The sequence below is a fragment of the Mixophyes fleayi genome, chromosome 9 (assembly GCF_038048845.1).
Source record: "Mixophyes fleayi isolate aMixFle1 chromosome 9, aMixFle1.hap1, whole genome shotgun sequence".
Classification (NCBI taxonomy): domain Eukaryota; kingdom Metazoa; phylum Chordata; class Amphibia; order Anura; family Limnodynastidae; genus Mixophyes; species Mixophyes fleayi.
In genome coordinates, this window is record NC_134410.1 from 89,949,180 (window position 1) to 89,966,945 (window position 17,766).

A 17,766-nucleotide genomic window follows, 5' to 3' on the forward strand; every position below is an offset into this window, starting at 1 on the left:
TATTATGTGTGTGTGTGAGGGGCCACTGTCTGTGTGTATTATGCGTGTGTGTGTGTGTGTGTGTGTGAGAGGCCACTGTCTGTGTGTATTATGTGTGTGTGTGTGTGTGTGTGTGTGAGGCGCCACTGTCTGTGTGTAGTATGTGTGTGTGTGTGTGTGTGTGAGGGGCCACTGTCTGGGTGTATTATGTGTGTGAGGCGCCACTGTCTGTGTGTATTATGTGTGTGTGAGGCGCCACTGTGTGTGTGTATTGTGTGTGTGTGTGTGTGTGTGTGAGGGGCCAGTGTATTTATATTATGTGTGTGTGAGGGGCTGTTTGTGGGAGGGAAATAGGTTTATTTTTTAAATGATAACACTATTAATTTAATGTTTTGGTTGGAGGTAGGCTTACTTATAAATTGTGGTTGCTATATTGATTTAACACTGGGGCTGGTTGGAGTTCACTAAATTTCATGTACCCATTTTTTTTCCAAATAGGGTCTCCAACATTCCAGGATCCAGACAAGCAGCAACTGATCTAAAGACATAGCAGCCACAAGTGATGAAAGTGACGAGAACCGGTAGGAGAGAACAGCACAGTCTGCCAACTATCCTGAATCTGGTGGGATTTATATTATGAGGAGGTCTGACTTGTTTAAATGTTGCACTATGGGATTCATGCAGAAGACTGACATATTAACATGATTATTACTTTCCAGCAATTTTTCATGTTTCTGTAGGTAGAGGGCTGCAGTCAGTAACTGTAGTGGCGGGCGGTCTATGACGTGGTAGTGATAAGAGACTGCTGTTTTTTCATTACTGGGCTTCCTAACTCTGAACTGCAGTTTTCTTGACATATTATGATTAATACCTAAATTTAGTTAAAGATAAAGTACAATTTGTGTGAATTGAAAGGTAAGCAGTGGTGGAAGTGGGGTGTATATGGTAGTATGCCATACCGCTACTTCTCATACTGCCTTCATTGTAAAATAATAAAATTCCATTCACTTGTTTACATTCCCATTACATTTTTCATACCGCCACTTCTAAATTTCAACTTTGACCACTGAGCTTAATATTCATCGTATGGAGTATATGACCAGCATAATTCAAAATTCTGCTAGATCCTTTGACAAAATATGGGGTCCATGGTCATTATTCTTTATCTGCTGAGACCACAGTGTAATGTAGTGTAATGATAAAGGAGGGCACATTGTGATGAGAGTGACAGTAATGAGGGGCCACAGTGTGATGGTGTGATGCAGGAGGAGCAGTGTGATGTGCGGCGGCACATAGCTTACCTTTCTACTTAACGATAGGGGTATATGCTATGCTAGAAAAAATAGTGCTATGGATTGTTTCAGGGAGGGGGGGGGGGGGGCAAGCCAATTTGTTGCCTAGGGCCCCATGAGGTCTAAATCCAGCTCTGCCAAGTAATAAGACTGTTTGCTGTCAACCAATACAACAAGTTTAGGGGGTGAGTAGATATGTGTGTTAGGATGATTGCTCACTACCCTGATTCAATCACTTATCAAACATTTTACCATAGGATTGCCTTCCATTTTCTTAATGTTTCCATAATAACCACATGGATCCTTTTCAAAAATAGCGAGAAATCAAACATGAGTTTACTAGAATTCAAAGCGGGATTTGCAGCAACAATAATTCAAACAGATGAAAACACCAAAAAAGGGGAAGGCCTATTACATCTAATGTGGAAACACCACCAAAGAAGCGCAAAAAGTTGCCACAGGGTTGTACCTGAAATAAAATTGGAAGGAGTCAGACTATTTCCCCCCCAAAAAATCTTAAAATCCTCCATGATGGCATGACAAAAACCGTACCAGACACCCTCGCTACATTTGCGGAAAATGCAATGATTCAGTGTGTCCAGAATGTATGGAATCATTTAATATTTAACAACCACCAAAGACCAATGTATACATATGTGGCCGTTTAATTTTCACCGCATATATATATATATATATATATATATATATATATATATATATATATATATATATATATATATATTCATATATTCTTAACTTGAAATGTATTATCTTTTCAATTACATATATTACAAAAAATGTTTTTTTTTATTTTTTATTATATATCTCTAAGTTCATCCGGCCCTTCCCTCTCCCGTTCCGCCTCTTAAGTCGTAGGCTGTCATAACTGTGATTTGCGATCAGACATGAATTGCATGCAATTGCATTCACTTGGATAAGATCCATTTCTGAGCATGTGTAGAGCTATTTCACACAAAATAGGGCACGCAAGTGGATTTCCGTCAAAGATGCATCAGGCCCATTATATTCAGTGGAGATGCACAATTCTTATTTTAATATTAGCAGTGTAATTTACCATTTTTGAGAATCTTTGTATTGGGAGCCTTTTTGCCTGGATTGTACACTAGGCCACATTTTTTGCTAACAAAAATATGAAAGAAGGCTGCATAACAAGGCATGGTTTCTTGCACTTACCCCATCTTCATCCTCTATTATGTAATTTGCCACAGAAGCTAGAGTGGTCCATTTGCAATTATTTGTGGCTCTCACTGCACAACGTTTATGAGCTTTGAACTTGCAAACTAGAAAAAAGAAAATATACAATCACTGAGATTTATCATTTTGCTAGACCATCATTTCAAATACTGTAACTTGCAAATGCTTAAATGGTATAGGACTTGCAGTGGATGCATATAAAATATAATGTAATAACATTCTATTTTAAGAAGACTATTCCTTTCATTTTTTTTTCAGTAGATGGCTTTTGTTTACTTTTAACCCACCTCACCCTAACCTTAACTTTTCCTTGCAGACTTGCAGGGCCTGAGTCATTGAGGAGAGCAAAGCATAAAAAAGGAGTAACTTTGCACCTTGGCAAAACCATGTTGCATTGGAGGGGGATGTAAATTTAAAATGTGGATAGAGATTTAAAGTTGGGGTAGGACATGTCCTAGATCAACTTTAAATTTCAGTTTAAAAACAAAGCTATCAAGTATTTGTGTGCTACATGAAAAAGCAGCCAGTATTTAACTTATGTGCAAAATTATAAACTAATTTGCACCCTTTGCATTGTAACATGGTTTGTCCCGGAGAACATTTACTCCTTTTTTTTGCCTTACGTACCTTAATGACTCAGGCTCGCAGTCTTCAGAGCAATACTACTATTGGGGGAGGTGCTTATCTCAAAGGCAAATGGCCATCACCTTTAGGCCTTAAGAATTTAATTTTTTCTCTTGCAGATGCCGGGAGCAAAGCTACTGGGTTTTGCTATAGATCTGTTGAAACCTGCATGTGAAATACCAAACATGTCGAAGTGGAGGAGGACTTTAGAGAAATTTGTACCGTGTCACCCATGAGCTCCTATTTGGTATCCTTCAGATAAAGTGAAATGACATCTTGAGCTTTCAAAACCAGGAATAAATGGGAGTGTACACAACATCACCTTCACCACTCTGGATGCTGCCTGAACATCTACAACCCTCTGAAGACCAAGACGTACTACAACAGACGCAGTGGCCTAGAATTAGTTCTGCTTTATACCAATGAAGATATATTTTTTGCTGTTCATCTTTACAACCCGATTGATGCTACATCGTCCCCTTCCTAAAAAAATATACCTAAGTTTGATTTTCACATAAACACAAACAGGATCACATAAACACAAACAGGAAAAGGAATGTCTTTGTAAAGCTAAACAGAGATTCAGAGGGATACAGAGTCTAGATTCACCCCTGTTGAGTACAGTTATCAGCAGGAGCCGAGGATATATCTTCTATCCAGTCATGCCAATTTATTGCAGATAGTGTTGTAATTTTAGCCACACAAATGATTCATGTAAAGAAGAGTAGGTAGCCCAATGCAATAATTGTGGTCAGCCAGGCTATCCTACAAAAGACTGTGCAGAAGATAAAGTCTGCAACCTGTGCAGAAACAAAAGGCACATCCTGACACATCTTCTGGGTAGATGTTGCAAGGTCCATACTGACCACTCTGATGGTTGGATCGGAGCATGGGTCCATTACACTATCAGTGATTGTTATGGTATTTTTGAAGGTGGACATTGACAGGGGGAGACCGAAAATGTAAATAGATAAGACCTCTTACCTTAATTTTATTTTGGACTTTAAGTTAAATGGTTCAGAGAAGGACCTCTATTATCGCAAAGACAAAATTTATCTACAAAAATTGAAATGATAGTTGGAATGCTGTTGCTGCTCTTGTAAAGTTCTAAACCAGCCAGGAACTTGTCTGAAACATTAAAATAAAAATCAAGATAGTGTAGTATATTAAGTTTTATTAAACTAATGACTAATGGAATACTGCATACTTTCCAAAACAAAGGTAATTGTCTTATTTTGATTTCCCTCATATTGTGGTGTCTTCTTATAATGATGGATTGTAATGTAATCTTCAATGTAGTGGTTATAATAAGTTTCTGAAATGGAATGAGGGTATGCTAATGAAATAACAACCAGTAGTGCACTATTTTACTGTTACATTTCTAAAACAAATTAGTAAATAACATGTTTAAACTGTACATTTCAGTACAAATCCGGTATATTAGTATGACTGGGGTTCCTCTGGTGATGGTGAAATCACTTTTACAGGAAACGTGGCTTAGCAGTCATTGAAAGCAGACACAGCATTGCAGAGCTCCAGCTAAACTTGTTAATCTACACATATTGGGAACCCCTGGGACCTAAGTACACCATCTAGTTGGGAGCACCAAAGAAAGTAGTCTAGATGACTAGATTATACAGACTACATAATCTGAACGGCAGAGAGGAAGAAACCAGACAGGGGCTGGACTTCATCGCCAGCAGCTTCTTGGTGCTACCTGGGTGCTAGCAGATTAACAACCCACAATACAGGTGGGTAGAGCAGTCAGGAATCAGTCTGGAACTATTTTGAGCTACCCAGCCTAACATTACAATTGCTGGGAAGTCTTCTGTAGAGTTGGAGAGGCACCAACCCAAAAATTCAGCAACAAGAGTCTGAAAGAAGAAAACTCCAAAGCACCTCGCTGGCATTAGACTGACTGGGAAAATCTCTGCCCCTGTCACTGGAGTGAGGACGAGTATCCACACTATTCATCCTGGAGCCCAGTGTCATTATACACACGGACGTCACAAGAAAGATGCTGCACAACATATTCAGTTGGAAAAATGATTGCTAGACCTTACAAGAATAAGGATTACTCTCTGGCTATCAAGACCACTGATGAAACATTCAGCTCATCCTGATGATTATCTGCCTTTTCAAAGATTCCAGCTCCTATCCATATCAATTACTGGCCTCTATTGTAAAAAGCTTGACAGGCATTCCTACATGGAGCACAGACTTATATTATGTTTTCCAACATAGCTTGATATAACTAGTTTATGTATCTCCACTGCCATCTTGTGACCAGTCTGCTAAATTGCACCTAGCCATATTTTACCTGTTATATCATCATCATCATCATCACCATTTATTTATATAGCGCCACTAATTCCGCAGCGCTGTACAGAGAACTCACATCAGTCCCTGCCCCATTTGGCTTACAGTCTAAAATTCCCTAACATACACACAGCCAATTAACTTACTAGTATATTTTTGGAGTGTGGGAGGAAATCGGAGCACCCGGAGGAAACCCACGCAAATACGAGGAGAACATACAAACTCCTCACAGATAAGGCCATGGTTGGGAATTGAACTCATGACCCCAGTGCTGTATGTTAGGAACTCCCAAGTCAGTACAGTGAAACTCGGGAACTACTCAGAAGGCCAGGTGTTCGCTGGAGCCCCTAGTGGTGGGGACAGACTGGGCTGCGGGCCGACCGAGGGTCGAGTAGCGTATACAGACTTAAAGGAGTTTCCCAGAAGTGGAGTGATTGGTGGACTGTATATAAGAGAAATCCAAGGTCCAAAGGTCACAGGCACAGATGCAATATCCAAGGGCAAGCGAAGGGTCAAACTCACAGGCAGAGAAGCAAAATCCGAACTCCAGGCAAAAGGTCAAGGTCAGAAGAGAAGGGTCACAGGTCCAATAACAAGCAGGGGTCAAACACGGGTGGTCAAATCTAAGGTAGCAGGAACCTAAACGGATAGTACAAGCAGGCAGCAGGACTGAGGACAGAACGCTATAACCGGCAGTGAGGCTAAGTCCTCACTGCCTTAAATAGTACTGATGGCCAATCAGGACACAGTCCAGAATGTGTCCTCAGCTGCAGCATAATAAAAATGCAGATCCTGCAGCAAATGGAAACAACAGAGTGCTAGCGGTAACCTAACTCCCTAATCAGCCCTGATTGACTGATCCACAACAGCCTTGCATGGCTGACTCAAATTCCCCCCTATGCGCACGCGCCCGGCTGTTTGACAGCTGGCCGAGCGCGGCGCCAGAAGCTCCCCTGCGTCCCGGTTGTTGCCCAGGCAACAACCGGACCTAGTAAGAGCTTCTGAAGAAACAACCTTTTAAGTAGCGGGCATGTTTGCTTGATGAAAAGAATACCAGAAATTCCATACCTTTTTGAAATTTATAATTTTGTCGTGGAGAAGGCTGGTGATGTATTCCATGGAAGCCATGTACCACACACGAGAGATTACACTTTGGAGGCTGGGTGGATGAAGGGACTTCCATTCCTTCGCTATCTGTAGGCGAGTAGCTGCACAAATGTGTTGAACAAGTCTATCTGCCTGCTTGGTTAAGCCTTCGACCCGGGAGCATAACAGCATAACCATTGGGTCAGGTGAAATCTCAACCTCTAAGATTCTTGTCATTAGGTCGGCCACCTGGGACCACAAATTTGAAACTCTGGGGCATGTCCACCAGATGTGGTAGAATGAGCCCACCTCCCCACACCCTCTCCAGCATGAGTCAGAAGTACCCGGATATATTATGTGGAGCTTTGAAGGCACTAGATACCATCTTGTGTATACTTTAAATGTGTTTTCTCGTATTGAGGTATTAATGGAGATTTTGGAGATTCTCACCCGTAGCCGGGACCATCCCTTCTGATCCAGATCTCTGCCAGTATCCCGAAGCCATGCCATCTCAAACGATTCCGCAGTGTCAGATTTTGGTTCCAGGAAATTATGATATATCAGTGATATTAATCCTGAATCTCCTGGCCTATACACACAGCTCCTCTCAAAAGGAGTAAGGGTACGTAGCTTGGAAGATCTGCAAAGTGATTGGATAAAGCTTCGGATTTGAGTGTAAGCAAAATGTAAGGACGAAGGAAGGCCCTTTTTTTCTCTTAGATCTGGGAAAGTGCGGGGAGCAAAATCTCACATAATGTGAGTAAACTGAGTGATACCAGCCATTTGCCAGGGGCGCGAGAACGACCGCATATTTCCTGCTGGAAAATCCGGGTGATGCCACAGTGGGGTAAGAGGGAAAGGAAATGAGGTGAGCTCCCACTTTCTATGGAGCTTGTCCCATAGATTGAGTGTGAACTGTATGGAGGGGTGCGAGTACACTGAGGCCGGCCTTTGAGCTCTAAGGAGCCAGGGGAGCGAATTCAGATTGTGATCTGTTGTATGTGCGTTCTCTAGATCGACCCATCTCTTGACCCCCGGAGCAGACTGCCAGGAAATGATGTGACTGAGGTTAACTGCATGATAGTAGCGCTCAAAGAGCGGAAGTCTAAAAAGCCTGAGATAGGAGCCCATTGGTCAATACCGATGAGGTGGGGCGGTGATATAGGGCCTGGATGGCTGAGAGAAAGGCCCCGTTTAAACCGAAATGACTTAACGTGCTAAACATGAAGGGCCACGAGAGTCTGTCAAAGGCCTTTTCGGCGTCTAATGCCACAACCACTGACGGGATCTTGTTCTGGTTTATGTGGGCGATGATGTCTATAGTACGTCTAGTGTTGTCTAAAGCCTGCCTGGTGGGGATAAAACCTACTTGGTCTGGGAAGACCAGTGTTGGCAAATAGGCATTTAAACGATTTGCCAGGATTTTGGCAAAAAGTTTAACGTCAGAGTTGATTAGTGAAATGGGGCGGTAGCTGGGGCAACAGGTCGGGTCCTTGTTAGGTTTAGGAATCACCACTATAGTGGAGCGCGTGGATTCCAAATGGAATTTACCCCCCGACATAATGGAATTAAACAAATGTGTCAAATGAGGGACTAGTTCTTTGGAGAATGTTTTATAATAAAGCATCATAAAGCCATCAGGGCCGGGGGCTTTAGAGTTCTTCTGTGACTTTAGTGCAAGGATTACTTCTTCACTGGAGATAACCTCGTTAAGAGTAGAAGCCTGGCGGGAGGATAGGGAAGGAAGAGAACAATTATCTAAGTAGGTATTGATGGCTTGAGGAGGGGCTTTAAATGAGGTTTGGTCTTTTTGAAGGTTATATAGATTTTCATAATATTTGTGGAATGTTTCATTTATGGTCCTAGGATCATAAGATAAGTCCCCTTTTTTGTTTCTAATAGAATTGATTATTTGGGAGCCACGTTTGGCTCTCAGTCTCCTAGCCAGAAGAGAATCGGCCTTGTTGCCTTTTTCAAAAAATGTTTGATTAAGCCATCTAAGCTGGCGTTCTGTTCTCTCTGCGAGAATTGATTGAATTTCGCCTCTAGTCTTTTGGATTTCTTTCAAAACTAAGTGGGAGTTGGATTCCTTGTGTGTTGTTTCTAGATTTTTAAGTTGAAGAGTGAGTTTATCAAGCGTTGCGTTACGTTCTTTTTTCCTGCGGGAGGCAAACTGAATGATGTCCCCCCGAATGACTGCCTTGTGGGCTTCCCAAATAGTGGAGGTCTGAATCTCTGGATCTGAATTGATCTCAAAGTATTTCGTGATAGAATCAGATATGAGATCTTTAAACCCGGGGAGTTTAAGAAGAGTCTCGTTCAGTTTCCAGGAGGTTCTGCCCCGAGGGTTCTGAAAAAGGTCAACCGTTAATGATAATATAGAGTGGTCGGACCACGTATTGGGGACTATATCAGCCCTAGTTATATGTTGGAAGATGTTTGAGCAGCCCATAAACATGTCGATCCGGGAATAGGTTTGGTGGGGAAAGGAGTAGAATGTGTAGTCCCTTGAAGAGGGATATAGCGCTCGCCAAATATCAAATAGGCCGGCCTCAGTCACTTGTTTCTGCAGGTGTTTTGTATGTGAAGATGGGAGGGAAGTGTGCCTAGATGCTGATCTGTCTAAGAGGGGGGACATAACAGTGTTAAAGTCACCCCCGAGTAAAAGCAGACCCTTACGGAAATGGTGTAGTTCCGAGAATAAGTGTGTGAAAAAAGCTGTCTGACCTGTATTAGGCGCGTAAATGTTGGCAAAGGTTATATCTAGATGGCCAATTTTTCCCGACAGGAAGAGAAACCGGCCTTCAGGGTCGTCCTTAACTGCTGACACGACAAACGGAACTGAACTGCGGCGAAGAATGGCAACACCATTCCTCTTTGTTGAGTGAGAGGAATAGTAGGCATCAGGATATCCTCTTGAGGACAGGGAGGGATGGCCACCTGCTTTGAAGTGAGTCTCCTGCAAAAAAATTATATCACCATTAAGTTTTCGTAACGTATGGAATAGCATAGAGCGCTTTTGAGGTGTGTTTAAGCCTTTAACATTGAGGGAGAGTGTTGTGAGAGTCATGATCGGTATTCTTAGGGGGAGGGGGGGAGCGAGGAGTGGGAAGGGAAGGGAAAGAAGAGTAAAGGAAGGAGGAGTTATGAAAGAAGAAAGGCAAGGGTGTAGGTTCAGGCCTCAATAGCAGAGGAAAGACCTACTAGGATAGTGCCTAAAAGAGCTATGTTAACTTAAAAACGAGGCAAAATTTTGCCTATTCAATTATCAGAACTAAGGCACAGAGTACGGGAGTGCGTATAAAATATAAACTATCAGATAGACTGCTAAGAAGATCCCAAGGTATGTGGGTGCGTGGCTAGGAGGACAGGATACGTCTCCCGCCCGTACATAAATAACATAATAAGGTTAAACCGAAGCTAAACTTGTAACCAGAGACAACAATATCTACGTAAATTATGAGAGCAACATGAAAATATTGACATTTGTTAGAAGAATAAAAGAGGATACAGACAGAGCAAGTTAAGGCACAATATTACTACACGTCTCCTCTAACAGAGACACAGATTTACAAATCAAGGAGGTTGTTGCGAGGAGCTCTGGACATCGCCACCCACGGTCCTGTCAAGACGGAAGAGATGGAGCTTGCGGAGTAGGTCTTTTCCTTCGTTTGGTGTTCGGATTGACACTTGACGGCCCTCGACTTCAATAATCAAACGGAAAGGAAAACCCCAGCGGTATTTGTAACCATTTTCTCTAAGGATGCTGGTAACCTCCCTGAGGTCGCGTCTCTTGGCTACCGTTGAGGGGGCAAGATCTTGAAAAACTTGGATACGGGACTCTTCGTAAAGAGTATATGAAGAATTCCGAACCGCTTTGGTGATAAGTTCCTTGGTCTTAAAGGATAGTAGTCTCAATATCACATCACGAGGAGGTTCAGAGTCTTTCGGGCGTGGTCTCAAGGCCCTATGAATCCGTTCGATCTGCATTGGGTGATTGGATAAGGCAGAGTCCAGAGAAGAGAAGAACCTACTCACATAGTCCTCCAGATCCGCAGGTTCCACTGATTCGGGGATGTTGCGTAATCTGAGATTATTGCGACGTTCCCTGTTCTCAACATCTTCCAGCTTGTCCCTCAAGAAATCGTTGTCCTTTAGCAGGAAGTCTATATCTTTTGAGGCTTCATTTTGGAATGTAAGTGACGACTCCATCTTGTTTTCCAGAACCGAGGTTCTCTTGGAGATTGCGACCATTTCTGTTTTGAGATCGCCTATAGCCTTCTGTAGATCAACGGAAAAGGCGTTAGTGCGCTCTACTATTAAGTTTCGTAATTCAGCAAAGTCCGCCTTGGTTGAGGGAGAAGCAGTGGTAGGAGGGTCTCGGTCGCTCTGGGACTCCGAGGGTGAGTTAGGAGAAGATGAAGTGTGTGCTTTGTCCTGGCGGGAGAAGTGCTGAGTTATCTCAACTGGTGCGCCTTTGCGGCCTTTACCCGTAGATTTATTCATGTTGAGTGCAGAATCTCTGGGAAACCGTTTGCTATTGTTGAGTATGAGGCAGACGGGCGGGGGACAGACCCGTGTGGGTTAAGTGGACATAGTAAGTTGTGGGACAGTTAAGTAGAGGGGTGGTATATGCTCCAGTGTCCCGCTATTCACCGTCACCACACCCGGGTTTTTGCTCTGGAGCTGAGGAGCTCTCAAGTAATCCGGCCGTGCGTTATGGCTGTCAGGCAACGCCCCTCAGTTGCAATTTATGAGTTAGCAGTAGAGGATGATAAATCTTCGTTCCTCTCGTCCGAGAGCAGTAGAATGTGTATAACGTCCCGAGATGGCTTCAGAGGGCAACAAACTGTGTTGAAGAAAGTCTAGATGGCCAAATTTATGACCTACACCAGTTGGCCACTAGATGGCAGTAGGGCACCGGATAAGACTTGTGGAGAGTATAGTGTATAATATAGCCACAAGATGGCAGCACCAACTCTTTGTAATTTTTTCCTTTACAGATGTAGTAGCACAAAAACGCCACAAGGTGGCAGCAGAGACTAACTTTCAGTGTGTAAACTGCTCGGTAAAGACAAAAAGCCTCACTTTAGGTGCGATATTTCAGACCCTGAAAATTTTTTTCTTGAGAGGCACAATAACAGTGAGGGTGTTCAGCACTGGATGATGTTGTGCAAGCCTGGTATGTGTTTAGGGAGCTGCAATAAACGGGCACCGCTGGGCCACCTAGGTAGACTGGATAGGGGTTTCTCTGTGAGCCCCGGAGGGCTTCCCAGCAGACACTGCACTGGCTCCAGTAACGGAAGTGAAGGTGGTAATGGCGCCAGTGATATCCGGTCACTCAATCCTTGCACCGGGATCCAGGGAAAGCGAGGGGATCCACCGCTGGGCAGCCGCTCGTCAGCGCAGACATCCCCACAGCTCATGCAGGTATTTAGAATAGGCAGACACTGCCCGTTCTCGTGTCTCCCCCCGCGCTGCCTCACCTCTATATTTCCTGATGCTGCGTCCCCTGGGTTGATTGTATCACAGTCTGCAGCTTCCACAGCATCCAGCGTGTGTTTGGGTACAGCAGCTTGACGCCTCCAGGAGGATCAGGGCGATCTGCGGCGCACACTGAGCGGGACTCTGCGTCCTCAAAACACCTGGCCAGGCCACACGTTTGGGCTTAAGAGACCCCAGTTACTCAGCCCAGAGTTTAATGACTTATATGGCGCTGTTTAGTGAGTGTTGCTTTGGGAAAACCGCTAATATAAGAAGATATTTAGGGTGGGTGAGCGGAGCTCAGATAGAACACGTCCGCTCTGTATGGCAGTCAGGCCACGCCCCCAGTCGCAGGTATTTTTAAGGAAGTGGGTAGTTTTAATCTAAATGCAACTGGATTAATTTTCTTCTCAATTGGAAACGGTCCAATGTATCGGGGCCCCAGCTTCCTACAAGGTTGCCGCAACTTGATGTTCCGTGTGGAAAACCAAACCTGATCTCCCTTTCAATGAACAAGGTCTACGGTGACGGTCAGCGAAGATCTTGGATTTTCGGGAAGCGTGACCTAGTGCAACGTGCACCTTTTTCCAGACGGACCTTAACCTGGCCGTAAAAGCAGGCGTTCCGGAATCCCCACAGGGAACAGTAGTAGAAAATGAGTTGGATTTTGGGTGAAACCCGAAGTTGCAGAAAAACGGGGATGTATGAATAGTGGAATGGCAAGAATTATTGATTGCAAATTCTGCCCAGGGCAAGAGAGAGGACCAGTTGTCGTGGAATTTAGACACATAGATGCGCAGAAACTGTTTCAGAGCTTGGTTCGTCCTCTCTGTCTGTCCATTCGACTGGGGATGATATGCTGAGGACAGACTGATAGAGATCCCGATGGAATTACAAAAGGCTTTCCAAAACCGGGCAATAAACTGGGATCCTCGATCTGATACGATATCTTCAGGAGTCCCATGAAGACGAAAAATATGCGTCAAAAACAAGGTGGCCAGGGTCCTGGCATCCGGCAACTTGGGCAAAGATATAAAATGTGCCATCTTACTGAACCGATCGACAACTACCAGAATGGTGTTATGTCCTGCGGATACTGGTAGGTCGACAATGAAATCCATCGATAAATGAGTCCAAGGCCTGCTCGGCGCCGGCAAGGGTAACAATAGCCCAGAAGGACGATTCCTATCCGTTTTGTTTTTTGCACACTCAGGACAAGCCCGAACATAATTCTCCACATCGTCTGACAAAGTGGGCCACCACAACCAACGAGAAAGAACCTCAATAGTCCTACGGATTCCCGGATGGCCAGCAGAGCGGTTGTTGTGGCCTTCAATGAGAACAGATTTCCTTAAATGTACTGGGACAAATAATTTGTTGACCGGTGTCTGAACTGGAGCGATTCTCTGGAAACGCCGGATAGTTGCTCCTAGATCCTGGGTGAGTCCAAGATGAACAGTAGTTGTAGGAACAATAGGCAATGGGTCAGGAGACTGAGGATGATGGGCCAAAAAACTTTGAGACAAGGAATCGGCCTTAGTATTTTTAGAACCTGGACGGAATGTAATAATGAAGTTAAATCTGGTGAAAAATAAGGCCCAGCGGGCCTGCCTAGGATTCAGGGTTTTAGCGGTCTGGATGTATTGGAGGTTTTTATGGTCCGTGAAGATGGTGATGGTATGAGTAGCTCCCTCTAACCAATGTCGCCATTCCTCCAGTGCCAACTTAATGGCCAACAATTCACGATTGCCGACATCGTAATTACATTCGGCAGACAAAAATTTCTTAGAAAAAAATGCACAAGGATGTAATTTTTTGCTCCTTGGGTCTTTCTGAGAAAGGATGGCGCCAGCACCGATATCTGAAGCGTCCACCTCTACAATGAACGGAAGTTCCGGATCAGGATGTCTCAGCACTGGAGCAGAAATGAAAGCAGCTTTTAGTGCCGAGAAACTTGCCAATGCCTCTGAAGGCCACTTTGCTGGGTTAGCTCCCTTTCGAGTGAGGGCAGTGATAGGAGCCACTAACGAGGAAAAAGAATCAATAAACCTATGGTAATAATTTGCAAATCCGAGGAACCTCTGGATCGCCTTCAGATTAGTAGGGAGGGCCCAATCCTGGATTGCTCGAACTTTGGCAGGGTCCATTGCGAATCCTGATGAGGAGATGATATATCCTAGGAATGACAAAGTGGCCACCTCAAATTCGCATTTCTCCCTTTTTGCATATAGGTGATGTTCCCGTAATTTCAGCAGAACCTGGCGAACATGCTGATGGTGCTGAAGTAAAGACTCAGAGTAGATTAAAATATCATCCAGATACACAACTACTGTTTTACCCAGGAACTCTCGTAAGACATCGTTGATCAGGTCCTGGAATACCGCCGGAGCGTTGCATAACCCGAATGGCATCATGAGATATTCATAATGTCCCGACTGGGTATTGAAAGCAGTCTTCCATTCATCCCCCTTCTTGATTCGAATAAGATTGTAAGCCCCTCTGAGGTCAATCTTCGAAAATATAGTGGCAGATTTTAATTGATCAAACAAGACCGAAATCAACGGTAAAGGGTACATATTCTTAATAGTGATGTTATTCAGTCCACGGAAATCAATGCATGGTCTAAGACTGCCATCTTTTTTTGACACGAAAAAGCAACCTGCGCCTACGGGAGATTTAGAAGGACGTATGAATCCTTTTTTCAGGTTTTCCTCCACATATAGCTTCATGGCCTGAGTCTCCGGAATGGACAAGGAGTATAACCGCCCTTTGGGCAACTTGGAACCCGGGACTAAATCAATGGCGCAGTCATATTCTCGATGTGGTGGAAGGGAATCAGCTTTCCTTTTGCAGAACACATCAGTGAAGTCCTGGTAAGGTACCGGCAACAAGTCTGGACTAGGCTGTAGGATTCTAAGCGGCAGGGTCAAGCAAGACGTGGAACACTCGGGACTCCAACGAGTAATCTCTCCACTTTTCCAGTCAATAAGGGGATTATGACTGCGAAGCCAGGGATACCCCAATATCAAAGGAGCAGAGGGACAAGTGATAAGATAGAAGGAGAGCTCCTCCATATGGAGGACTCCTACAGACAACCGAACCATTGGAGTCCTAGCGAGAATCCTTCCCCCAGGCAATGGGTTACCATCCAAACCACATGTGGTGATGCTTGATCCTAACTTGATATGCGGAATATCAAGCGTCTGAGCCAAATGTATATCCAGGAAATTACCACCCGCACCACTGTCAAGAAAAGCTTTCAGGTCCATGGATCTCTCCTGGAAAGTTAGACGTCCAGGGACTAATAAAGAATTTTCTGAAGAGGTAATCTGAAGACCTAAGCGCACCTCTTCACCTGCACTTAGGCTTTGGAGTTTCCCGGCTTGTTGGGACATGAATGAACTAAGTGTCCTGGTTGACCACAATACATACACAAGCCTAGTGAGCGTCTTCTGGAGCGTTCCTCCGGAGGCAAACGGTAAGCGCCCAACTGCATGGGTTCAGAGGAATCGGGCAAAGTGTTATCGAGGTTACCGAAAACGTCCATAGGAGCAGAGGACTCCCGTTCAGCCTTCCTCTCTCTGATCCGACGATCAATTTTTATAACAAGTTGCATCAAATTCTCCAGCGTGTCGGATATCGGATACTGGACTAAGGAATCCTTAATTTGCTTGGTAAGTCCTAAGCGAAATTGACTTCGCAATGCTGGGTCGTGCCAGGCGCTATCAGTAAACCATTGCCGAAATTCCGCACAATACTCTTCCGCTGAGCGACGTCCCTGCCTTAGCGTACGGAGGTGAGCCTCAGCTGAGGCTACCCTGTCCGGGTCATCGTGCAATAACCCTAGAGCTTGAAAAAAGGCATCCACAGACTGTAAGGCTGGACTTGTGGAAGGCAAGGAGAAGGCCCAAGACTGAGGGTCGCCCTAGAGTAATGACATGATGATCCTTACCCTCTGATGTTCGGAACCAGAGGAACATGGTTTCAGATGAAAGTACAACTTGCAACTCTCTTTGAAATTACGGAAGGCTGGCCTGCTTCCAGATAATCGGTCAGGCAAATTCATCTTAGGCTCCGGTGTGTCACCAGCGGGAACTTGCTGGAGCTGCCGGCCTCTGGAAGCCTCTTCTTGGACTGCCAGGCGCTGGGATAAAGTCTGCACCACTTGGGAAACCGCCTGTATCTGGTTGGCCAGAATCTGGGCTGGGGACAGATTCGACTCCTCTCCGTCCATGGCCGTATGATACCAATCTTCCTGGCCGGTTATAATGTTAGGAACTCCCAAGTCAGTACAGTGAAACTCGGGAACTACTCAGAAGGCCAGGTGTTCGCTGGAGCCCCTAGTGGTGGGGAGAGACTGGGCTGCGGGCTGACCGAGGGTCGAGTAGCGTATACTGACTTAAAGGAGTTTCCCAGAAGTGGAGTGATTGGTGGACTGTATATAAGAGAAATCCAAGGTCCAAAGGTCACAGGAACAGATGCAATATCCAAGGGCAAGCGAAGGGTCAAACTCACAGGCAGAGAAGCAAAATTCGAATTCCAGACAAAAGGTCAAGGTCAGAAGAGAAGGGTCACAGGTCCAATAACAAGCAGGGGTCAAACACGGGTGGTCAAATCTAAGGTAGCAGGAACCTAAATGGATAGTACAAGCAGGCAGCAGGACTGAGGACAGAAAGCTATAACCGGCAGTGAGGCTAAGTCCTCACTGCCTTAAATAGTACTGATGGCCAATCAGGACACAGTCCAGAATGTGTCCTCAGCTGCAGCATAATAAAAATGCAGATCCTGCAGCAAATGGAAACAACAGAGTGCTAGCGGTAACCTAACTCCCTAATCAGCCCTGATTGACTGATCCACAACAGCCTTGCATGGCTGACTCAAATTCCCCCTATGCGCACGCGCCCGGCTGTTTGACAGCTGGCCAAGCGCGGCGCCAGAAGCTCCCCTGCGTCCCGGTTGTTGCCCAGGCAACCGGGACGCTGAAACCGGAAGTGACGCCCCGGTTGCCATAGCAACAGACGGGGCGTCCCCAGAAAAGCAGGAAGAGTCGCGGCGGCGCCTGCGGCCGCCGTGATCTTTAACACTGTAAGGCAGAATTGCTAACCACTTAGCCACCGTGCTGCCCCAAGGAATACTCTTGGCCCAGCCCAATCTTCTGCTACCTAATAGCCAGGAGACTCAAAAATACACCCATATACTCCTCCTTGAAGATAGAGGGGGTGTTGTGATGGACTGCCATTATGCGAAAGTATGTGGATGTAACATCTTTAATTGTCCGTGATCCAGCATAATAATTGTTTCCAGAAATGAAAAAAAGATAAAAGAAGTCAAATGAGAAAGGTGTCTGAAAAAGATACCTCACCTCTAACTGGCATGCGCCATATCCTCAAGGCATCAACCTCCGATCTACCAAACCATAACCTGAAAACCCTTCTCAATCGCAGCTGGAATGATCATGTCAGGGCCCACAAACTCTGTCTGCCTCACCCTCAGACACTGGAGATTTTGGAGAAATGCTCCACTACTTGAAATCACTTCCAACAAAATAAGACTTAAATTAGGAACTTAAACAAGTACTTAATAAAACCATTAAAGCAGACATTTCTTCTCCAGAAAAACAATTTCAATACAGTTCTGTGAGCTTTGTGTAATTAAAAAAAAAATGATGATCCAGACAATAGAAGGGGTGTAATAATCTGAGAGTCAGGGGGGTTCCCTGAGACATTCCACTGTCTTGTCTTATAGATGCACTAACCAAAATATTAAA

At 44.7% G+C, this 17,766-nt stretch overlaps 1 protein-coding gene across 7 annotated transcripts in view; it reads right to left on the reverse strand.

Moving 5' to 3' along the window:
* Positions 1-17,766, reverse strand: part of LOC142100822 (diacylglycerol kinase eta-like) — a 481,771-nt gene that overhangs the window by 191,373 nt on the left and 272,632 nt on the right. For all 7 annotated transcript variants that reach the window (XM_075184666.1, XM_075184664.1, XM_075184663.1 and 4 more), the window contains one exon: positions 2,466-2,572. In XM_075184666.1, coding sequence (XP_075040767.1) covers positions 2,466-2,572 — 107 coding nt within the window. The remainder of the gene's footprint in view (positions 1-2,465; positions 2,573-17,766) is intronic.